Raw genomic sequence first — 24,641 nt, 5'->3', positions numbered from 1 at the left:
TTACAATTTTGAACCATTTCTTACATAAAAGACTGAAAGAAACTAAATTCTTCCTCAAATCTGGAACCTGATGTACATTTATTAAACTTAATTTCTTGTCAGATGTAAAGTTTAATTCCATAATTTTTTGATCCAAATTTTGCATGAGTTGTCATTGCCCATCAAGACTTCTCTATTATTCACTTTTTCATATTTTTTTGTATTGAGTGTGATCATTGTAAACATGAACAGTAGCTCTAGAATCTAACAACCATTCAAGTGATTTTTTTGTATTGCCATGTTGAGTTTTATAACCATGTCAATATGCATATTTTATATATTTTCTGAAATCATAACAACTAGATCTTTTTCTTCCACTAAGTTGGACTTTTGGTGCTTCTTTTTTCAGAAGTCTACATTTTTTGATATAATGTCTTTTCTCGTAGAAATGATAATACTCTCTTTATTTCTTCTTTTCTTGCTTAAGATCCTTTGAGAACCCTTTTTTCTGGTTTTGTCTTCACCAATATGATTTACTTTAAACTTTAAAAAAGATACGCATCATTATGTTTTCAAATTTTCTCTTTTGTACATATATACCTTAGTAACTTTTCAATTGTGAAGTACTCACTAAAATATAGAAGTTTTTTTTCTATAATAATTTCAAGATAAAGACAATTTAAAATCATTTTTCTAAATTGTAATGACTCAAGGATCACTTGTAGATCACGAAGTCTACTTACAAGAATTTGCAATTCATGAATTTGATCAATAACGGACATAGTATCGATTATATGATAAATTCAAAATACTTTAATATGATGAATCTATCTGTCTCTTGATGTTTAGTGTTATAATTTTTATTCCAAAGACTTCCAAATCTCCAATGGTGATTGAATTGATATGTAAAAATTGCAGAGTTGGTTGGATAAAGTGTTAAGAATATAACTTTGATATGTAAATGTATCTTCATTATATTTCTTCTTCAATTGAATAATCTTTTCCTTCTCTCCTGATGTGACATTTTTAGCGGCATCAATAATTTGTATAGTCTTTGGGTCACATATGCAAGATTGAGAACCGTAAGAAAAAATATAATTTTATCCTTTCAATGGTTGAAATTCGTCCGATCAAAACAAACCAATTTAATAAATTCTTGATTTATGACCTTGAATGTGATATTTTTATCTTGAGACATTTTTAACTAATATCTCTCTAAATTTGTTAGAAAAATTATGAGTAAAAGATGACAATAATTTAATTTATTATGGTTTCAAAGCGTAATTAGATCGCTATCTTTAAAAAGATATTTGTCCCCAAACTTAATTGTTATAGGCTTGATAACAATACTCACTTAAAATACAATAAAATTTAGAAATTTCTTACTTAGTAATAATAAAAAAATTCTCTATTCTCTTGAACAAAGAAATCTCAAAAACTCTATTGCACACTTAATTCATCTTATTCTTGAAAGGGGAGTGCTACGTAGCCAAAAAAAAGAGTATAGTATAGATATAGTAGAAACTAAATGCCAGTCTCATGATAAGAGAGTGTACTCCACTTGCTTATCGATAACATACTTATCACCCTTCCTCCTTCTTCATTCCTAGAGTAATTAATTCCATTCCCAAAATTAATTTATGTTTCATCTCAATCAAATCCCTAAAAATCTCTATCAACATTTAATTCAAATAAAATGCAATTTCAATCCAGTGAGTTAACATCCGAAAACACGAAGAAATTACATAGAGTGAGATATCAAGATTTTTCTCCCTAATTTCATTCCATCCACAACCACAGGAACCAGGAAAATGAAAAGATGCAGAAAGGAGAAACCCAACAACTTCGTCATCGGAGCATGCCATAGCATTGTATCTGATTCATGTTGGTATGTTATTTAGTTTCATTTTTCCGTTTATTGGCATATGGAGAGTACATTATATGTTGGTGCATGTGGTTGGAGTTGATGTTAAGGATGAAAGTTTTGATTTTTATCTGATTTTCATGGGTTTAGATAAAGGGAAAAGGGAATAGCTGCAAAAAGATTACGTTTTAGGCATAGGGATGAAGGGAAGGTAGCAGAAAAGGGGCGTTTTTTTGTTGTTTTCCGGCACTTCTCTTCTTCAATAACACGCTGATACGCATTTTCCTCTAATCCCTATTTCTTCTGCGCGATTCTGGCACCCAATGGCTTCAACGCAATTCCCACACTACAAGAAAATGGAACATTTGTAACAAAAAATTTGTATCAAATTTAAAATTGTTACAAATTATGATTTTTTTATAACAATAATTAGTTATTATTACAAAATAAGAATATTTTGTAACAACAAGAAAATTTGTTACAAAACATTTGAATATTTTGTAACAACGTGATTTCTTTTGTTACAAATTATGTTGGCTTTCGTATCGAATTGTTGTTTTGTTGCAAAATATTATAATATTTTGTAACAAAAAATTAATTTGTCACAAAATACAATATTTTTGTAAGAAGTTATTTATTTGTCATAAAATTCAAAGATTTTTTGTAACTAATAAAAAATGTTGTTTCAACATATTAAATGTAAAACTTCAAATTTTTGAAAATTAACATAATGAGTTATTTATGATTTGTTATATTTATTTAAGATTTTATATTCAAAAATTTATTTTATTAAAAATATTTAAGTCAATTTAATGATACTTTGAGTTTAAAATTACGTTAAAAATTAAATAATAAGTTATTTATGATTTATTATATTTATTCAAAATTAATTTTTAGAGATTTATATATTAAACGAGTTTTTTCTTATTTATAATTTAAAGTTTTAGTAATTGAAAAAAATATAAAAATTTTATATAATTTAATTTAAATATTTAAAATTTTTGAATTTAATACTTTAAAATTGTGAATAAAAAAATTAACTTGATTATCTCCAATTTTATCTTAATTAGTATTATTTAAAAATAATTATAAATTAATAATAAAATAATATTTCAAGAATAATTAATTTAAGTACTCTAATTCTTAAAATTAGGATATTTATTTAAAAATAATTTAAGAATTTATAGTTAAATAATATCTTTATATAATTATTTTTAAATTAAAATTAATTTACAATTATTATATTACCCTTATTTTTTATTAAAAAAACAAGAATTTTCGTAACTAAAAAAATTTATTTTAAAATATTTAAATCTTTTTAACATAATTTTATTTTGTTTTAAAATTTTAATTTTTAAAATATTATTTGTATTAATTAATTATTTTTATAAAAAATTCAAGATTAAATGATTAATTTTTAAAAATGGTATATATTATTTTATATTTTTTTTATAAAACTATATATAATTTTTATTAATTGTAATTTTCACTTTCACTCTTCATTCTACCATTTTCTGGGTCACCCTCCTTCTCTCTCTCTCTTTTTATACTAAAGATAGAAAGATTCGAACGCGCATCTCTTAGATGAGTATGAGAAGACTATACCATTTGAGTTATAACTCATTGGTGGTCACCTTCCTTCTCTTATTTAAAATAAATTTATAACAAATATTATTTTTTATTTTATTACCACTCTAAAATTTAACATATTTTTACATTTAAATAAATTTTTAAAAACTTCCTTAAAAATAAAATATAAAGTTCTGATTTTTTTCTTCTTTCTACTAAAATCCTAAACCCATCATAACTCAACACTCATTATTAAACCGATAAAATCTCTAATTGTTAAAAAATAAATAATAAATTATTTATGATTTATTATAGTTATTCATAATTTTATTTTCAAAAAATTATTTATCAAAAAATAATTAAATCAAAGTGATAAAATTAATTATTTAATTAAGATTACTAAATTTTAATTTATCCAAAAATTTCTAATTTTACATTTTTTTCAAAAACAATCCCTAATTCTCAAATTAAAAATTCTAACTCTAATTTTATGCTAACCCTATCCACACTCACTCACTCACCTTAACCCTGAACCCTTCCAGCCGCCACACCCCCTTTCCCCAAATTCACACACACAACACAAAAACACACGCACAGCAAGAGAAAGGAAAAAATGGAGAGGGAAAGAAAGGAAAAGAAAGGGGGAAGCTGGAATCAGAGAGCAAGAGAAGGAGAGGTGGAAGAAGGAGGACGGCGCCGGCGGGCATCACTGCCGCCTTGCCGTCGTGTCGCCGTCAGGAAGGAGGAGACGTTGAGCGAGAGGAAGAGCTCCGCGAGGAAGGAAAGCCGTTGTGCCTCCATCGCCGCCGTCAGTTCGCGTTCTTCTATCGCTGAGGGAAGCCGCTGCCGTCGTCGTCTTCATCGTGAGCAGGTTGTTGCCAGCTTCCACCGCCGTCGCATCTCCCATCACGGACGACGCTGAGGATGCACAGGAGAGACAGACGCGTGGAGATTGGAAGACGGAGGAAAAAGGAGGAGGCGTTGTTCGCCCTGTTGCACCCAGTCACCGTTCGTGGAGTCACTGTCGTCGCCGCTGTTAGGGGTTGCGTCACTGAGCCCCTGTCACCGGAAAACAGCGCTGCCTCGCTGGGATTCACTATCGGTAAGGGCGTTCTCCCCTCTGATTTTGATTTCCTTTAATTTTTGGGAATATTGTTGTCATTGATTTCCGTCAGGAGCTTCGGATAGGAGGGAAGGGCAAGCTTAAGGGAGTTGAGGAGCAGCTAAGATTGCTTAGGAGCTTTGTTGTCATAACCAAAAAATTTTCAGCCACTAAGATAACTTGCTTTATAGAGGTATGCAAATTTGTCTTGTTTTGTTTAGATGGATGTATGTGGTAGTGGAATTGAGGTGAGTGGCTTATGAACTTTAGAATGTGACCATTAATGAGTTTCCAAGATCTGTTAAAAAAAGGGTAGTCAACTTTCTAAGTGTATATAACTCCCAAATCGCAATTGCTTTTCACTTGGAACCAATTTTAGAACTCATGAATTTCATATGCAGTATTGAAGGAATAAGCAAAATTTTCTGCATTTATTTGTTTGTTATCTATAGATTTATTAAGGAACGAAAAGAAAAGGATCCAGATGTTGAGATTGTAGTTGCTTATTGAGTTCTACTTTCTATTAAGAAATTGACCATAAGGGGGATATTTGTGTTTCTTATTGAGTTATACTTTCTATTGTTAGTTGCATCTCTAATTTCTTTATTCTCTTTTTTTATGCAGCCATACCCATATTTGCATATCTGCAACAAGTATTTTCCATCGGGTATATGTCTCTCATAGAATGCTTTAATCCGTGTGCTATGTATATATGTTCTCTAAGAAACTTCTGCAAAAATTACTTATTGGAGTTTGGAATTGTTTAGTTTTTGTAATTGGACTTTGTTCAGCAATTTCTTTAAACGAGTACCATAGGAGGAGCATTCGATTATTGGATTTTGACAAACGAGTGAGGTATTTGGAGGCAGCAGACAATAGCGTATTTCTTTTTGTCAACGTTTCAAGGAAAACACTGATGATGGTACTTCCGTATTATTTTATGGAACTGTTATCTACAACTAGCACTTGACTATATGGTCTTTCTTATTTAATTCATTTGTTTGGTTTAATTTGTTGAAATTGAAACATAACAAAACGGGTACCATACTTTGTACTTTTTCTCTCAATATTTTGTATGCAAATTTGTCTTGTTTTGTTTAGATGGATGCATGTGGTAGAAAATGTTGTGTGATCATAACAAACCGCAATTGCTTTTCACTTGGAACTAATTTGAGTAGTTTATTTTATGAGCCTAGTTGTCCCCTGTGAAGTTTCAAGTAATTTGGTTCAATAGATAAAATTGTATGATTTTTGAAATAAGCTTTTTGTGCAAAAATTATGTAAAAATTAATAAATTTGTACATTCTTGTTTTAATTGTAGTATGAAGTTAAAAACCCTAGTAGTTCACCATAAACTTATAGTTATATGATAATTTTTATATGAATTTACTAAGTGATTGCACTTTCTAGGCTTTTTATTGTGGCACCCTATTGTAGTAGCAACTTGTGAAATTCCTATAAAGTTTCATATTAACCTGATTGAGTTGGAACCAAATCTGGTGTAAGAATGTGACCCATAGAGCATCCACACTAGAGTTTGGAACATAAGAAGCACTCTGTGAATTTTTTAAAATTTTGAGAAGTAGGGTTGTACTTTGAAACATTATTGATTTGATTTGAATTTAAGCTAGTGTTTTTTGGTTGGTGAACTTTTCAGGTGTTTGGCACTTGTGTGGTACTTATTAGAAGTTTCTCCATGAGAAAGGAGCTCGATGGATATGATGGAGTTTGTAATTCTTTGTTCATACATGATGGAACTTGTATGAACATGATGGTGTGTGGCACTTATTACATTTTGGAGATTTATAATTCCTTGTATTTCTTGTCCTATGTATCTACATTAGGGTTCTTCAATGTGTCTTGTTAGTTTGTACTTTAAAGTTTATATGTTGAAGATTTATAAAATAATCTTAGTTAAATAAAAGATATTTGAACTATTTATGTTATTATATATTATATAAATGTTGACTTGCTGAGTAAATTAGTTTATATATTAATTAATTAAAAAAATATAATTTGGCAAATTATGTGTATAATTTGTATTAAAAAATTTTACAAAATAAATAGTGTTTTGTAACTAAAGAAAAAAGTGTTACAAAATCAAGTTATATTTTGTAACAAAATTTTATGATAGGAAAAAATATATTGTCACCAAAAATATTTTGAAGATCAAAATTTATTATCACTTTTGTAACAATTTTTGGTTTTTTGCATCAGAAAAATTTGTTACAAAATATTACTTTGAATTGTAACAGTTCCATTTTTTGTTACAAAACTTTTTGTAACGGGACATACTGCAATGACCCTTTTTTTGTTACAAAATCCTTTTGTTTCAAAATATCGATTTTTTGTAACAATATTTTTTGTTACAAATATTGCTTTTTCTTGTAATGCCAGTTCTCACTTTCACACTCTCAGCTTCACCATATTCGCATTCACTCACGTTTTCCATGGTAAGTAAAACCCTATTCTCGCTCGCTTGCTCGTTTTCTCTTTATGGGCATTGGACTTTGATTATTTGAATGCTTTTCCTGTCTATTGCAACTCACTGAATCTTTTTTGTTCGAACTATTCCGGCCGTTAGAAATGTTACATGATAATGCTTTTGAAAACTGTCTTCGTTGTGTTTGTCATAATGTGACTTCTCTCTTCTAGCATTATTAATACTTTCATATGATAATCATTCTTATTTCCCTCTCTAGAATCTTTGTTAATTGGGATTGTGAAGTCACTCTATAATTATGCAATAATATACTCGTTTTGCAATGCGAGTGATATGTTCTGATTATATGTTACAGTATATATTACTCTTGAATCTTGATACTGTGTGTTAGGTTGAGTTTTGTATTTTTTGGTTTTTATTTTGGGAGAAAGTATTTCATCTTAATTCATTATGGATATGGCAAGACACCATATAAAATTTCTATCGTTTCAATGGAATTTGGTGTGTTCTTCATGGATGTTATCCAATATGACAATCTATTTATTAAAAGCCTTTCTATCATTATTTCAATTCCCCATTTTCTATGAATATTTTTTCTTAAACAACTAAAAAAAAATGCTATGAAATTGTTTGGATGCATTGTGAGTAAGCATCAAAATCAGCCAATAAAACTCAGGCTAAGTCAAACTGTGATAAGTATACATTAATTTTTTGATGTGTTATGGCTCCCTGATTGGTTTTTTATATGTTATGTGGTTTAAGTTGCTATTTTTCATACTTGGTGTTGTGCTTTATTTCAAGTAATTAATAATGTGACAAATATGAAACAGCCATTTCGTTCAAGTTGCCTCCATATTTCGGAAGTCGCCACTTGAAAAGCTGAGCATCGCATACCGTTGTGTCCGAGTCCTATAGGTATGTTATATAGTTTTATCTCTCCATTGATTGTGTTTCGAATAATTGGCATATTGGGGCTCCATTATCAGTTGTTGTTTGTGGTTGGACTCGTTGTTAATGATGAAATTTTGTTCTTTATCTCACTTTGCTGGGTTTGGAAAAAGGGAAAAACTTGCAAAGATATCATTTTGGGCTGGAGTGGGAGTACGTTAGGAGTACTTAAAGTTATTGACAAATTATTTTTTTGTACTTCATGTGAAGAAAAAAAATCCTTCTAGATATGGTGCAATTGAGATATTATGCCTTGATTTTTTTTTAGTGTGAATTGCTTTAATTTTATAAAAGGTTGAGTTGGAATTTTGCATGAAATTTTTTAGTGTGAAGTGCTTTATCTTTATTAGTGTATGTTAAATACTGAACATACATACATATATGACTATTTAATTAATGGTATGTAGTTAAACAAATTAATTCACTGAATTTTGATTAATCACTTTAGTGAAGTGATAATGACAATGATGGACACATAGTAAGTAATCATGATTTTTATATTGAACTAAGCAAAGTTATTAGCGTATCTATGCTATTGATAAACATGTTGGTATGTTAATTAGTTTCATTTAATTAGTTTCATTCATATAGCGCTTTTGTAAAACCAACTTGGCTTTCCATAGCAAATATTTCATACACATAAATCAAAAATTAAAAATAAATAAAATAGACTTCACTAAATTCCTTGTAAAGTTCCATTCAGTTGCCTTTGAGAGAGATATATGCTTTATCTTTTTTTTTTGGGTATGAAAACGATTGCATTATTGTTTCCTCTTCTTATTACTATTATATATATATATATATATATATATATATATATATATATATATATATATATATATATATATTTGTTAATTAGTGGCAATTTTTATTTGGAATTTTGCTTTTAGAAGCTTTATTTGTTTGACATAATGATATATATATACTCTCTTGGAATTCTTTGTTAACAATCATCAACACATAACATGAATAATTGTCACAATTCCACACTTTATTTTAATTTTTCAATGTATAATTTTTATTTTGATAATAACAACAATTCACGAACATGAACATGGTTGTTGCATGTGCTAGTTACTACGTACGAGAGTGACCCAATGCAGAGTCTCTGAGATTTGAAAACACTCAATTCAATGCAACCACTCGTGGCATGTTTTTCACCCATGTAAATAAAAGAAATAATAAATGAATAATAACATTGTCTATGGAATTTTCGTACTTGGTATGTTAGCGTATCTATGCTATTGATAAACATGTTGGTATGTTAATGATTAATTTAAGTGAGTTATTTGAGTATATATAGCAGTTGTTTGTGAATAGGTGTTCAAAAAACAAGAAGTAGGTATGGCTCGTACCAGGAACAAAAAAGAGACACATAAGAATAACAATCCCGAAAGAGGATCGCGAAAAAAACTGGTGGACCAAAAAAGGTACCTTGAATGATTAGCGGTGAATTAACTGTAAACTTGGGATATTATTTTCTGATAGTAAATGTTAAAGCCGACATTCTCCTTCGTTGTCACTTTGTGCTAATTATGTATGTTTGTGTAGAAAACACTGGTATCTAGGTGCTCGCCATGTTGCGTGGCTTCAGTTATGAAGCAATTAGACTCAGACGCAGGCAGAGAGAAAATAATGGAGGTGCATAACATGGGACTTGGCTGGCTGCAATATGTGCCTGAATGGACTGTCAACCAAGATATGATGGTTGCATTAGCATCATCATATAGTCAGGATGAGAAGTCTTTGGTCGTCGGAACAAGAAAAATTCTCATATCGGTTGAATCAATTGTGCGGTGTTTTGGACTACCAAATCATGGTAAGCAATCGTCAAATAAAATAGGGAGAAAAGAAAAAAAAATAATCACAGTACTTTCGTTGATTATATGTTTTCGGTTAAATTAGCCATTAAAGATTTGGATTGCATCGACTCAATTTTGTGCTTGGCAGGGAATAGTTTCAAAAGTCCAGAAACAGCAGTAGAGCACCGACTTGTTAACAGCTTCATAGGAAAGACACAAGCAGATTTGAAAATAGATGTTATCACATGCTCGATGCAGTCCGATGTCGATAGAATGAACTTCCGGAGACAGTTCATCATGTTGATAGCGAAGTGTTTCTTCTTTCCCTCGCCAAAGGCTACTGTTTTAGACATACATATACGGGCTGCCATTGATGTATCGAACCCAAAGAAAATGTATTGGGCGAGGTACATTTATGATTTTTTAATTGAGGGAGTTCTAAGGTTTCAGGATGTAGGAAAGAAGACAGTGGATGGATGTATGTTCGCATTACTGGTGAGCCATATATCCCTAACCTTTAATTTGTTGTTTGTTATTTTATAGTATACCTTGTTTATAGTAATTACTATAATTTTCAGATTATATATCTCCATGCTAACAAGCATGGAGATTTAGGAAGATATAATGGGAGAGAACCGTAGATCAGAGACTGGTCCTTTGTTGATCTGAAGAAGAAGGATGAAGAGGAAAGCACATCTCACTCGGTGAGGCATAATATATATATATATATATAATATTTTAATAGTGATAAGTGTGAAAGATATGTTAATCGGATCACTGCTTTTAATCTCTTACTTAAATAAAACTTATATGTTGTCCACTGTAGGGGCTTCTAAATTTAATTAGGAAGATGTCCGGGTTACCGAACAAGCCCAACCGTGTATCAAAGAGAGGAAGCATTAGGAAAAAAAGAAAGTCTAATAGAAAGACTCGTAAAGAAGCTACCACGGTAGATGAAAACGAGACCGACATACCGGCTGGTCATGCATCATCTGTTGAATTTGATCAACAACCTTCCAAAAATAGGCAATTCCATGATTTTTTTAGTTTTGTTATAAACTTTTATTGCTCTAACCTGCGTCTTTTTAATATTATTATAGTATAAAAATCTTTTACCATGTATAGAGTAATTAATTATTTATCTAATTTTAGAAGTGTGATGTTGATGCTGTAGCTAGTAAATCTATCTTTTAAAAACTGTTGGAGATACTTATTTTGAGCATGGCAATAGACCTTACACATGTAAATACATCTTCTTGTGTTTTAGCATTCATTCCATAATATAATAAATTTGATGACTTTGTGTCCTCTCCCGTTAAGTAATGCCAATACTAGTTACTTTAAATAGTATTTTGAAGAGCTAATTCTTGTCTTATTAGTTTGGGTGTTATGTATATTTGACACCTGATGTTATCCGTGTGGCCTTACGGATGTTAACTGATTGGAATAACGGATGTTATTGTTCATTCTATACTATACTTGGGTGTACTAGATTTACTTGGTCGTATTATATTTATGCTAGGTGACCTTTTTAATTATCACTTATAGTTGTTCATCTTCCAATTTATGTAAACAGAAAATGTAGCCAAGGTTCACAACACGGATGCATTGGAGGGGATAAAGTCTGTACGAACAAGACATGTATGGAAATGCCTACAGGGGAGGAGACAGTGGCCGACACGCCTGTGGTAATTGCAACAGATGATAATGTTAAGGACGAGCTTTCAAAGGAAAGGCAAGTTACTGAATTTTCAGTTATCGCATGGAGTTTTAATGCTTTAACCTGCCTCATTATAATAGTATACTAGTATAATTTTTTTTTCTAATTTTGGGCAACTGCGTTGACATAATTTATCATTACATTTGTTTGCATATAAAATTTTACCATCTCTAAAGTAATTTTAATATATTTTACCTACGTATAATATTGTGCTTATTTGAGAAGGATGGCAACATTAGGGGCTGTAACTGGTATATTTATCTTGAATAGGAGTTTGAATAGCTAATATTTTATCATTTCATTTCGAATGTTATGCATGCCTCATACCAGATGTTATTGGTCTGTCATTATGGCTGCTATCTTGTTGGCATTGTGGATGTTACTATTCATTCTTTACTTTATTCTGCACGAATAAGCTTTGGGTAAAATTTAGAATTAACATCATTTACGCATTTAAGCATACTAGATTGACTTGATTACATCAGACTTGTATCATGTGTCTTTTGTTATTATCATTTATAGGTGCTCAACTTCTAATTTATTTAAGAGTCCAAAAACAGGTCCATTAGGGGGAATACTGTGAGTATGAGAAAGACATGTGCTGAAATGCCCAAAGGGGATAAGACAATGCCTGACACACCTGTTGGAAACGGAACAGATGATAATGTCGATGAAGGACCTGCAAAGCAAAGGCAAGTTAGATGAATTTAACAATAATACGAATTATTGAAAATTATATTAGGTGCATGAATCTTTTACCTCTGACTCTTTCCTTCTTATGAGGTGGAATGTTTAATCAATAATAGATGTTATCCATATAATCTTATACTGGTTACACAACTTTCTTTATTTTAGTTTTGGCTCAGATAAGAGCACTTAATTGTTAAGAGCACTCGGTTAAGAGCACTTAATTGTTAATGACTGTGCAGGGAACCCGGAGAACTTGCAATGGTAGTGTATGTTGCACCAGAGGACCCACCTCAAGTTGACTTTCTAATCCCGTCATTCTCGCTTGGCATCACTCAGTTGCACATACCGGACTCACCACTCGGATCTCTGGTAACAAATGATCGAAACGCGACTCCGGAACCTGAAGCACCAGAAAACATAAGAAAAACAAAAGCTGTGGTGGACACACTAATGCCATCTGGGGGTGCTGCAAGGCCTACAGGTGATGACATGAACATGATATACAAGTGGGTGACAGATCGGAGGGGTGCAAAGAATCTCACGCTCGCGTGGATTCGCAATGGGAGTGATGATGTTTAGTTGCAGCGAGCAGACCTTCAATCACTGGGATGGCGTAGAAGAGTAAGCGATACGGTAAGAGCAAACAAAAAAACAGTAATCAATTGCTGTGTATGTGTTCTGCATTAAAGTGCCATGAAATGTAATACGTTTACTCTATCCAGGTGGTTGATTACTATTGTGCCATGTTCAATGCTTCGAGCAACGCAAGGTTTTGCACAGATTTTTACTGTATTCCACCGAAACTAATGGTTAGTGCAATCTGTCCTTACCTACTTAATATTAATTAATACCATAATTACCTCGGTGAAGGATACTCTAAATTATTACATTAGGTGTTTAACTAATGCAAAATGGGTTTACAGGCCATAATATTGACTGATGATAACATTGAACGATGTGCCGGGATGAACACTAGTTTTGTCCATGTTCTTAGCAGCTTCATGGGCCGCGGGCAACACTGGTTCGATGTAGGGAAGGCGAAAAAAGTTGATTATGTCAGTAATTTACGTACTTACTTATCCACACACAAAATCTATTTTTTATTACAAGAATATGAAAAAAAATAACTATATTCTAACATGCTTTATTCAACGATGAAATGGTTTGTTCCAGTGTGTCGAGATGATCACTGGTGGCTATATGTACTCCACCGGAAGACTGATAACCTATGGGTGTTAGACTCCATGCACAGTGGCCCCACACTCGGAGCGCCGAGAGAAAATAGATAAATATGTAGTAAGTGAGAATAGATTTGATTATGCATATTTTTTCGGGTGTTAAGTGTGGCCTTCATTATTTTTTTTTCTTTTTTATATTTTCCTTCCTAATTTTTTCTGTCTGGCTTGTCGAATGGCTTTCTTCTCCAAGAGTTGGCAGCAACTGTAGACCCGAATATAGTATTCACAGCTAAGGGCTATGAGTGTTGCTATGAAACAAGGCTCCAAAAACAGCCAAATGGGTAAGTCTCGAGATGAAAACGAAGAAAGGTTTAAAAAATCAACCCACACAAATTTTAATATGTTGGCACGACTTTTTGTCATTTGTGTTGCATAGGTGGGACTGTGGCATATATGTCATTAAATGGATAGAAATGTGGGATCCAAAGAGCTTGGCAGAGGATGAATTGAACATGCCTATTTGGAATACGGTTAGTGAAGTCCAAAATATATACTGATGCTTATTTGCGTATTTAATAATTGATAAAAAACTCTTCTTGGATGAATTCTACTTATGCTGGCTGGATTTATAGTTGCGTCTTTAGAGTGTTCTATACCAAACACAAATACATCTGTTTGTGACCACAGGCCCAGCTGCAACAAATTCGGAAAGAAATTGTAACTGACATTCTAATTTGCAAAGACAACATCTCTAGGAGTGAGATAAATGGTGTACTCAATGTACCATGTCGTCATGTGGAGGATAGGGGAAAGAAGAAAAATCTTGAAGATCCTTGGATGAACCCACGGACAAGATCACTGGTTCGAAGGGCAGAACGGGCCAAGAAAGCTAAACGGAACTATAAGCCATAAATTGAGATTGGAGTTGGTCGGTGTGTGTTTTTTGTTAATTTGTTTTCAAAATTTAATGGATGTTATCATTGAATACAGATGGATGTTATCGGATATAAACTAAAACCGGGTGCATCTTTATTAAAGGATTACCTATATTGGACAGCAGGGTAAATATATACACAAACAATTAATTAGGACTAGAGTTGCTGTGTGTATTTACGGTTGATATGGTTGCAGGATTTATGTGATTTTTATCATGAAATATTTGCGAATGGATTTGGATTTGGACTGAACAAAAAAAAAAGAGGATTCAATATCCCAGTTAATAATTATGTAATAAAAAAATTGTTTTTTAATTGTTAGATTATTTTTTTATACGTGTTTGGAATTTTTTTGCTCAAATCGAGATTACGTTGATTGAAGTTTGAACTTTCTTTCGAATATCTGCTAAAAATTTATGGACTTTACAATTATCCATGCTTAACAGCCAGCTAATAATATCTATGCCCAAGCAATAAATGCTCGATCGTGGTTGTTATTCTAATAAATTAACGGATGTTATTGGAGGTAAATAAAATACATGTCTGGATATGTTTTTTTGATGTCTAATTTTTTAAATAATGAAAAAAAGACCTTATTGTGTACGGATACTTTTGATATTCAATTTTAAAATTCATGTATTGCACCACATTATCATAATGATCAAATTATCAGCTAAACATTTATTAAGATAAAATATTAGTAACAAATAATAATGGTAAGAAAGAGTAAAAGAATAAAAAAGTTGTAATTTAGTTGCCCAAGTCTGTTATTGTATTTTGTTTAATAATGGTAGATGAAGTTGTAGCAAGGTAAAATAAAAGTTGAGTATATTAAAATACATAAAATAAACCCAATAAATCACCAAAATCATGATAACGTAAAATAACATTGAAGCATGGGCAAAGTACAAAGTAGTTGCTAAACTCTAATGCTTATGATTTGTAGTGTTGTTAAACTTCGAATCCTCCAAAAATGCTTCCTGTGGAAAAAAAAAATTTAAAAACAAAACAAAAGAGGAATCAATAAGTAAATGGATATGACATGAATGCTACGAAAAATACACTAGGTATACATACACAATTGTTCATCGTTATGGAATGAATTCAATAGTGATATGAAGGAGCCAGAATGCGTAGCCAAATTCTCTGTCATTTTTGAACAAGCCCATTGCGTATCTTTGTAAGAAGATGCCACATTGGTAGGAGATGGTTGTGCATTACCATTAGGTCCCTTAACACACAAATCATATTGAAAAATAACATCATCACTTATCATCCATTCAACCCACTTAAAATAAACAAATGACGTGAAAAAGGGGGTAGATCTCATATTTACCTTGTTGTGATTGTGAGTGTTCTTGTGTTTGCGTATCCTCTTTTTAATAGATTTTTCTAGATCTGCCCCAAGTCTGGTGGACGTTGGACGACCTCGCGTAGGAACACGACGTGAGCCATGTAGCTCATCCATACTAACGGGACACTCATCACGCGTATGTGAGTAAACTGCACTTAGTACATGTGCAGCTTGATGCTCGGATTCTTTGTGTTCTTTGAGCTTCTGCCGAGCACTGTCCATGGCATCACGCAATATAGCAGCAACCTCCGGAGTAGCCACGAAATCCTGAGCAACGTTGTAAAAATCAGAACACAATTCTCTAAAAATGGTCATGCTTTCATTAGAACGGTCCATGTCAATGCTACTCCTGATGTATGTGTGTCTCCGACTAACATTCTTACTCCATCGGGATAGAATGTATTGTGAGGACACTGCTGTCACACAAAAATGTAGGAGAACAGCAAGACTGTGGCAGCATAGAATACCATTCGATTGGAACATAAAGCAATCACATTGAACGTCTGATGACTGCGAGCAATACACGACTTGGTATCTGCTATACACTGACATGTCAAATACCATCTTTTGTTGGTCAACTTCACAAACTATACTTGTGCCATGATGGTTGACTGAGGAGATGTCACAATCGGCCTTTTTGATAAATTGATCCTGAACGTCTCAAAACATGGAGTTTGTATATTCTTTCTGGAACTGCTTCTTTATTGGTGAGCTAGAAACACAAGGGATAATACCCCTTAAATCAGCAGCGTCACACTCAAGCTCCTTTTGCTCCTTGTCTATAACACAATTTTGGTATTGGCGAACAAATTGCAACAAAGAGCTCTTAGTGTTTAAGTACTTATCGAAAACTGAATGCATGCTCTCACTACGTTGTGTGCTCCTCATGCCAGCCCAGAATTCGTCCTTGAAAAATACTGGCACCCACATGTGTCAGTCAGCAAATATATCTGCAAATGAATAGGAAAAAAATACAAAAAAAAAATAGCATAAGTTAACCCATAAGTGCAACATCCATATTGACTATAAAATAACATCTATAAAAAAGCCACACATAGGCAGCAAAGAACCGGAAGATTATACTACCATTTAGCCACCTAGAATTGTGGAGGTCATACTCTTCAATGAAATTGTGCCAATCTCTCTCAAATGAGTCCTTAGATTTGGATTCAAACACAATCCTCTTCATGCATGTGATAAGCTGATCGAAACGACGGTAACCTACCAGCTTATTTGGTATCTTGTTTAGGATATACCATATGCACCATCTATGGCGTGTGTGTGGTAATGTGGTCTCTAATGCAAAACGCATCTGCAGCGACTGGTCTGTTAGTTATAACACATATGGGGGCCTTACCCATGCACTTCAACCAAGTACGAAAAAGCTATTCGAATGTACGAGTGTCTTCATTCTGCAATAATGCGCACCCAAGAAGCGTAGATATCCCATAGTGGTTGACACCTACGAAAGACCCAAATGGCATGTCATACCTAAACAATGGAAATATAAAAACATGTAATGTAGGTGGAAACTACAAATGCCTTTCATGGAAAAAAGTCTAATTAAGTCCAACAGAAAAATAATAATTTCGTACCTATTAGTCTTGTAAGTAGTGTCAAACGTCACAACATCACCAAAATATTCCCATGCAGCTCTACACCAAGCATCGGCCCAAAACACATTTCTAATGCTATGGTTTTCGTCCACATCTATTTCAAAGAAAAAGTCCGGATTGAGCTCCTTCATCCGTGAGAAGTGCTTAAGTAACTCTTTTGGATCTGTCTCATCCCCGAAAATGCGTAAGTGACGACTAATGTAATTTCTAACATCCTTCTCTGTAAAGGTGAGGTTGGCAGGGCCACCGATGGTATTGGCTAGTGCCTGGTACGTCTTACTCGGTCTAATGCCAGGTTGGTCATTTTGCTGTATCAGGTCCTTCACATGCATACTTAGCTGACGGTTTGCTGAGAACATTCCAGATAGCTTCGGATTAAGCGGGTGTGAATGGGATAACTCTACTCGAGAAATCCTCCACCGCCCTGTCATTTTATCTAATGCCAAATAGCAACGGGCTTTGCAGTTTGTTGAGGCCATCGTTTTACTTCTCTTGGGTGTCTTTACACGGGATGTGCGGTATCCATCTCTGTTACAATGCAAAGTCTGATTAACAACCACCCTTTGATCATTTCTAGTCTCCCAGCCAGTGGTTCTTATTTTGACGACAAATCCAGTCCTAGCCGCATATCGGTAATAATATGCACGCGCATCTTCTAATGTGCCGAAGCACATTCCTTCCTCGGGATCTAGCTCCTCTTCACCAATGGCTTAGTTTATTACCTGGAAAAAAACAAAGAAAGAAAAAAAAAACAAATGAAACTCTACCTAATAGTTAACTATACAAAAGTGGCTAATTTCACTATCGAGTATAACAAATAAAACACAATACTGTAATTTTAGGTGCTAATTTTGTTTTATTATCTATGTTAACGTGGATGTTAACTTCATAAAATTATTTTTTTATTTACATATATTTTTTATTTTTTTATTTACATTCTCTATTGTATTTTAAGTAATTTAGAATTAAATATTATAAAAAAATTATTAGTCATCAAAATACTTATTTTTATGATTTATCTCTCATTTAACTTAAAACACAGACAAGAGGATGAAAACACCCATATCCTAACGTTTCTTTTTCAGAACAGGCGCAATGGTTGCTTATATGTTCCAACAACAACAACAACAACAACAACAACAACAACAACAATAATAATAATCAAAGGCATATAGTAGGGACCATAGCTCCTATTTCTCTAGATTTTGTTTTAAAATCTTTCAAATAAATTTTTTCTGAAAGACATTTTATTTTAAACAGTTAGATTATAGAATAAGTCCAAAGTTGTTTATCAATATTTTTTTTAACTTGAATTTTGATTAAAAAAATTATGTTATAATTCTTTAGCAAAATTAAATCTAAAATTTAAAATTTGAGAATCGAATGAAATTTTAAATTAATTAGAATATCAATGAATGCTATGTGTACAAAAAATGTGATGATATATGATAGTCTTGGTTATATTGTTTGTGATGATGCTAAAAGAGAAAATTATTAATAATGGTATGTACTATACATTGTCATCACGTCAAATATTTTTTTACATTAATAATATTTTATCTACATAAATTTAAATATAAAAAAGTAATTGAAAAAAATGAAAGAAGACCGATTTAATGAAATACTTATTATAGATTAGTTGTTAAGAGTGGGCTAATGGAAAGAAATTTGAGTAGGTATATGAAGTTTTGGTGTAACCAATAAAACCCATCTGTCCAGTTTATATATAAAGTACAAACTTGCACGGTTCTATTTAAAAAGTAAAAAATTCAGTTTATTTATAACGATTTATTTTTGTTTGTGATGATGCTAAAGTGAAGGGGGATATATATATATATATATATATATATATATATATATATATATATATATATATATATATAACATGAGTGATCATGTATCATTTGTCGGTGCCAAATTTATTTTTTCTTTGACATAAATATCAAACAAATAATGATCAGGAATGTTACGTATATAACTAAAATGTTAAAAAATATACAAAAAATAATCCGGGTTATTATCATACCTCATCAGAGCTAGTATAGTTTTCCATATTTTCAGAACTTGATTGACTGGCAACAATTTCATTGGGTGAGTCCGTCTGTTGTTCAAATTCTTCAGCACCTTCTGCTATAGGTACTGTATTAAGGTCGAAATCAATTGCCATACAAATTACAATGATAAAAATAATTTTTTGTAAAATTTATTGGCTTATACACTATTGTGCTTGCAATGGTGTTATTCTTGTGATTTTTGAATGACTATGATTGAATTAACATAAAGTATATATTAAGATAAATTTCATGTTTCATATCTCCAATAATTGATGATAAATACCATAACGAACAAAGAATCAATTGCAATTATTTAATGTAATTGATATTATAATTACCGTTTTTAAATATAATCATTATTAATTTTTATTGTATTTTTATATATAAAAATCAAATTATAAAAAAGAATATTAAGTATTGATTACAATAGTGCCTAATAAAAAGGGATATGATTTTATAATTAATATCATTAATAAACAGATTTGATAAGAACGGTGATAAGTAGAATGATAAGAGAGTAGAATAAAAAATAAAACTGTTATTAAGAGATATAAATGAAGTAAATTATGGAAAGCTTTCGCTGATTATGGCTGAAAAATTTTGGTTACCAAAATTTTTCCTTCTTGAAATAATAGACATGATCATACTTCACATTATGGAACACGTGAACATTCACAACTCTGTTAAGATTTGTGTCTTCTAATGAAGTGGGACAATGATTCATAACATTAACGTTATCAAATTCGAAGCATAATGTATGCTAATATAATTTTAATTTCCTGGAGAGAAACAATACTCAAATGATCATGTGACCTTTTACTCTTTATGAGGAAAACACAAATTACTGATGGTTGGTAATTTCCATTACTGTTGAATTTTATTAGCTATTAATCAATTAATATAATGAAATTTGTAAATACTCTGTATAGCTAAGTAAAAAAAGCGTACAATTATTACATTCTGGTATCCACTTATAACTTAGCACCACCAGAATTATGGTAGATTATTGTTGATGACTAGGGACTACCATACCTTATTTTATTCTCTTGGGCATTAGCCCCGCTTTAATTTAAAATAAAAAATTGGGCATATAGTATATAAATGTAGAGAAAAAAACAACCATGTATACTTTCATACATCACTCAACTCAGAAATTAAAGCAGCATTTGGATCACAACGTGGTATTGATCGCTATGAAATAAAGCATGCATAATGGTATCTAGAAAGTAGAAATTACATATGTTCTAATATGGTGCCATGTGCAGCACCACTTACACCTTCCATGACACCAAATCGCATCTCTGAAGATGGTTTCCAATGGCGTTTCCTCTGATTTATGAACCAATTGTTTATCTGCTTTATGTCCAATCCAGTCATCTCTGATAACATCAATTTCTCCTCCTCCTGATAAATGTATATATTATATATCATATTATTTACATGAATATACTTGTCTATTCAGAATTACAACCAATCATGCTACATATCTATATACTGAATCCTCCATATTTTTAATTCAACAAACAAATCTTATCAAGTACTTGATATTTCTAAAGGTCGTTTTATAAATGAAGAATAAATTGCATTCACCTCTAATATTATAATATTAGAAGATATTTACATATGTGACTAATTGATTTTTCATACGTACACAAGATACACTGGTAGGTATCAAGAAACCGAAGAATATCATGTTTATAGGTTAAGTTAGTGTCATATTGTTTTTTCTTTTCTTCTGGAAAAAAAAAAAATTCAATATTCTGCAACTTCAATATCAAAACAGGCTAGTATGTACTATTTTTTACGAATCAGAGGTGAAATATATAAATTATTTCCTAACCTTTAGAAAGAACGAGTTTAATTTATCCTTGATAAAATAAACCAAGAGTAAAATACTATTGTTTTAGTTCATAATGTTTAGCTAAATTTTAATTTTGCCTTTGTTGTTTGAAATATTCTCTATTTTTATCTTAAATATTTTATTTCATTATATTTTAGTCTTTTAATTAGAATTAAATAATTTTTAAAAATATGATTTTTTCTCTTTTATTATTTTTTATTATTCTATATTTTTACTTTCAATCACAATGACCACTACTATGATTACTATAATTACAATTTTTGTCACTAACTAAAAGAAAATCATAAAAAAAGAAAGGGTATATATTTAGAACAATAATTTTGATTTTGACCAAATAATTAAAATAGGATGAAATAAGATATTTTAAATATTAAAAACGAAATTAAAATTTAACCCAAATATTAAAGCAGAACTTAGGACCCGTTGAAAAATTTAAAAAGTTATTCTTTTAAATTTTTGATTTATGAAAAGTAATAATATTAATATATGGTATATTTTTTTTAAAATAAGTATTTTTAGAACTAAAAAATTAACTACAAAATAATTTATTTATAAACTATTTTTAATATAAATATTTATTATTTAAACTATTTTTTTAAAAAAAATTAATTAAGCTGTTTATCCAGACCTTAACCAGTACTTTTCTCAATAAACAACTTTAAATTGATATAACAAGTTGATCTACCTATAACAGAAAAGAAAAAGTCTAGGGGCCAGTAGATTTTGTGGTTTTTAGCCATCAATGATATTTTTAGTAGTGTAAGATTATATTTAATAGTATAAAATCATTCAATTTCTTTTTGATGGTTAAGTGCTGGCCTCCTAACACTCTCCTCGTACAGAAAATGTTGCATGTGAAGCATATAGGATAATAGGAATGTAAGTTAAATAAAATGAAAGTACCGTAGGATAAGGCCATCTATAGTGGGAGTTCCACCAATCCATGAGAGCAATCCTTGCATCTTTAGGAAGCTTACCCTTTTTCCTTTTCTTTAGAAACTCCTTTCTCAAGCTACTAAGGTAACCACTGTACTTACGAAGCAACATTTCCTTAAGCTCTTTATCTCCAACGCCACGTGTCCCATATCCAAATTCAATTCCTTCCACCTCTGATGAACAACTCCCTGCTGCTTCATCTGAATCATCATTTAAATCTTTAATTCTAACTCATTCAATTCTCAACCTAATACTCTATTACACACCCTTTTCTCAATTAATGGGAGGTTATAGTAATTCAAATCTTAAAACTACAAATCCTTACTGTACAAGACAACAACAAATATAATGGATGCATTATTTCTTTATAACTAACATTCCATGCACATTCGTTTTTTAAAAATTTTCCATAAATACTAAAAAATAATTATACATGTTGTTTCATATATTTCTCAAACGAAGTAATTAATCACTAAAATTATGAAACTTTTCAAAGTTTACAAATTAAATGTCATAACAAAATAATCAAACTTATTTAATACACTGTAATAATCAAACATTTTTTATGAACTCTAAATATGTATTCTTATACCGTGGCTAATTATTAGTGGCTATTTTTTTATTCATATATCTATATATAACATTATTGTTCTTTTTTCCATGCATAATTTCCAGAGAGAAAGACTAGTGCTTAATACATACACACATAAAACTATTCATTTGTCAAGAAACAAATAGTCATTATTTGGTTGTCTTGAGGTTTAATAACTCATTTAAGAGATTGTTCATAATAATAAGAGAAAAAATAAATAATTCTCTAATTTTTTAATTTAAATATATATAAATTTTTAACTAATTAAAAATATAAAAATATTTTTTATTTTTTAAACTATGAGACATTTGAGTCTTGTATCTAAAATATATAAAGACAAATTAATTTTTTTAAAATTTAAATATTTCACATTTTAAATAATAAAAAATATTTTTATATTTTTAATTAATCAAAAATTTATTTATTTTTGAGTTAAAAAGTTAAGATGTATGTATCATTTTCTCTAATAATAAATTAGCAAAGCCATACCTATTATTCATTTGAAAAAAAGTAAAAGTATCAAAATATATTACCACATTTTACTATACACAATTTTAGGGGTAAAGCCTTAGATATTTACTAAAAAGTTTAACTAGCTATTCGTAGAATGGATGGTGTATTTATTTAGAGAAAATATTCAATATGGCCCTACAAAATTTCTAGGTTTAATTTCTTGAGGTTTCTAAAAAAAAAAAAAAAAAAAAAAAATCATCACAACCCTAGTTATTCGATGCTATGAGATAAGTTGACTTTGTTGGTGAACTTCTTTGCATTTAATGGAATCCTCTACATGACATATAAGTTGCTTATGTGGACCTTAAGTAACAATGCGGATTGACGCAATATTCAAAAAATTTTCTATAACAAATTAATCATATTCTTTTTTGTTACTAATAGTTGTATCAATTTTCTTCTCATTCTTTTTGCAGAATTAACTATATTTTTTCTAAAATCATGATTCTCATCGTCAACGTCATCTAAATCCCTCTTCTCAAAATCATTATCCATATTCATGTTTGCCGACATAGAGGTGGACGAATAATTCTTTTTATATTAACACTTAACATCCAATTCAGCAGGTTAACGTGACAGTTCAACAAATTCTATTAGCACTTAATAGAGAAATACACAGAAAAATCGCATTATATTGTGAAAATAGGGACAGAGACTGAAGTGTTCCTTTTTTTTTAACTATAAAGAATGGTTTTATCTTTTGTGAAAATAAGACAGGAAATTAGTAGTTCACTCAAGAAAATTAAAAAGCAAAGTACATGGTGAGTAGGGATTATTATTGTGCCCGTGTGTTTGTTAAGAGTTGGATGAGTGAGAAAGGAGAGAGAAGGAAAAAAGGACAGAGAACAGTGGAATGGATTTGACAAGGTTCGTGTGTGTGTTTGTGATAAAGCCATGTTTATGTAGGTCCTTCTTTGAAGACTTTTTGTTACTGATTTTCACTCAGACATCACATTCTTCCATGTGACTAAAACCCCATTGCTGGGCCTCAACTCTTCTCTCTCTAGTCTCTTATTTGCCAACGCCTTACTTACACAATAACACAACCAAAATATAAAAAAAAAAATCCATTTTTTTAATATCCATATTCTTCACTAAAACCCCATATTGTTTTGGAGTTAGCTTAAAAATAATATGCATTGTTGATTATTAATATATGTGGCACAAAAATATCAACAGATGTGCTGACACAGTAATAAAGGCATGGTGAATTCAAAAAGCTTCAACTTTGGACATCAGTTCTATCTCTCTCTCAGGGATGTCAATGGGGGCGGGGGATGCCTCCCTCCTCCCCGTCCCCGTCTCTGCCCTCAGAATTGATTCCCATTTTCGCCCCGATCTTCGCTACGGGAGATAATCATCCCCATCTCTATTTCCTGCGTTTTTCGTGTTTTCCGTGGGGTCTCATTCCCCATCTCCATATTTTGAACATTTATATAAAAATTATAGTAAAAAATTAAAAAAACAAACAAACTACAAAACATT

General features: G+C 31.0%; 3 protein-coding genes across 4 annotated transcripts; 2 read left to right on the top strand and 1 right to left on the bottom strand.

Moving 5' to 3' along the window:
* The first annotated feature begins 3,934 nt into the window (after window positions 1–3,934).
* LOC140181814 (uncharacterized) lies at window positions 3,935–6,436 on the top strand. Of its 2 annotated transcripts, XM_072227193.1 has the most exons (5): window positions 3,935–4,514; window positions 4,601–4,707; window positions 5,139–5,181; window positions 5,306–5,436; window positions 6,172–6,436. In XM_072227193.1, exons 1-5 carry the CDS (start codon window positions 4,337–4,339, stop codon window positions 6,379–6,381), a joined length of 669 nt encoding a protein of 222 aa, XP_072083294.1. In that variant the 5' UTR covers window positions 3,935–4,336; the 3' UTR covers window positions 6,382–6,436. The 2 variants fall into 2 exon arrangements, 1 of the variants encoding a protein (XP_072083294.1); XR_011877284.1 differs by having other exon boundaries at window positions 4,588–4,707; window positions 5,139–5,436.
* Window positions 6,437–9,233: 2,797 nt separating this feature from the next.
* On the top strand, window positions 9,234–10,732 carry LOC140181983 (uncharacterized). Its single transcript, XM_072227881.1, has 5 exons — window positions 9,234–9,335; window positions 9,457–9,724; window positions 9,856–10,202; window positions 10,286–10,411; window positions 10,534–10,732. The coding sequence occupies exons 2-4, from the start codon at window positions 9,502–9,504 to the stop codon at window positions 10,346–10,348; spliced, it is 633 nt and encodes a 210-aa protein (XP_072083982.1). The 5' UTR covers window positions 9,234–9,335; window positions 9,457–9,501; the 3' UTR covers window positions 10,349–10,411; window positions 10,534–10,732.
* Window positions 10,733–20,487: 9,755 nt separating this feature from the next.
* Window positions 20,488–22,440, bottom strand: LOC140182234 (homeobox protein knotted-1-like 5). Its single transcript, XM_072228374.1, has 3 exons — window positions 22,428–22,440; window positions 22,019–22,251; window positions 20,488–20,658 (listed from the first exon to the last, which is right to left on the bottom strand). Exons 1-3 carry the CDS (start codon window positions 22,438–22,440, stop codon window positions 20,488–20,490), a joined length of 417 nt encoding a protein of 138 aa, XP_072084475.1.
* Between the last annotated feature and the right edge of the window lie 2,201 nt (window positions 22,441–24,641).

This window comes from Arachis hypogaea, chromosome 19 (genome assembly GCF_003086295.3).
Source record: "Arachis hypogaea cultivar Tifrunner chromosome 19, arahy.Tifrunner.gnm2.J5K5, whole genome shotgun sequence".
Taxonomy (NCBI): domain Eukaryota; kingdom Viridiplantae; phylum Streptophyta; class Magnoliopsida; order Fabales; family Fabaceae; genus Arachis; species Arachis hypogaea.
Note: the sequence above shows the minus strand (reverse complement) of the source record. Positions and strands in the feature narration are given on the sequence as shown.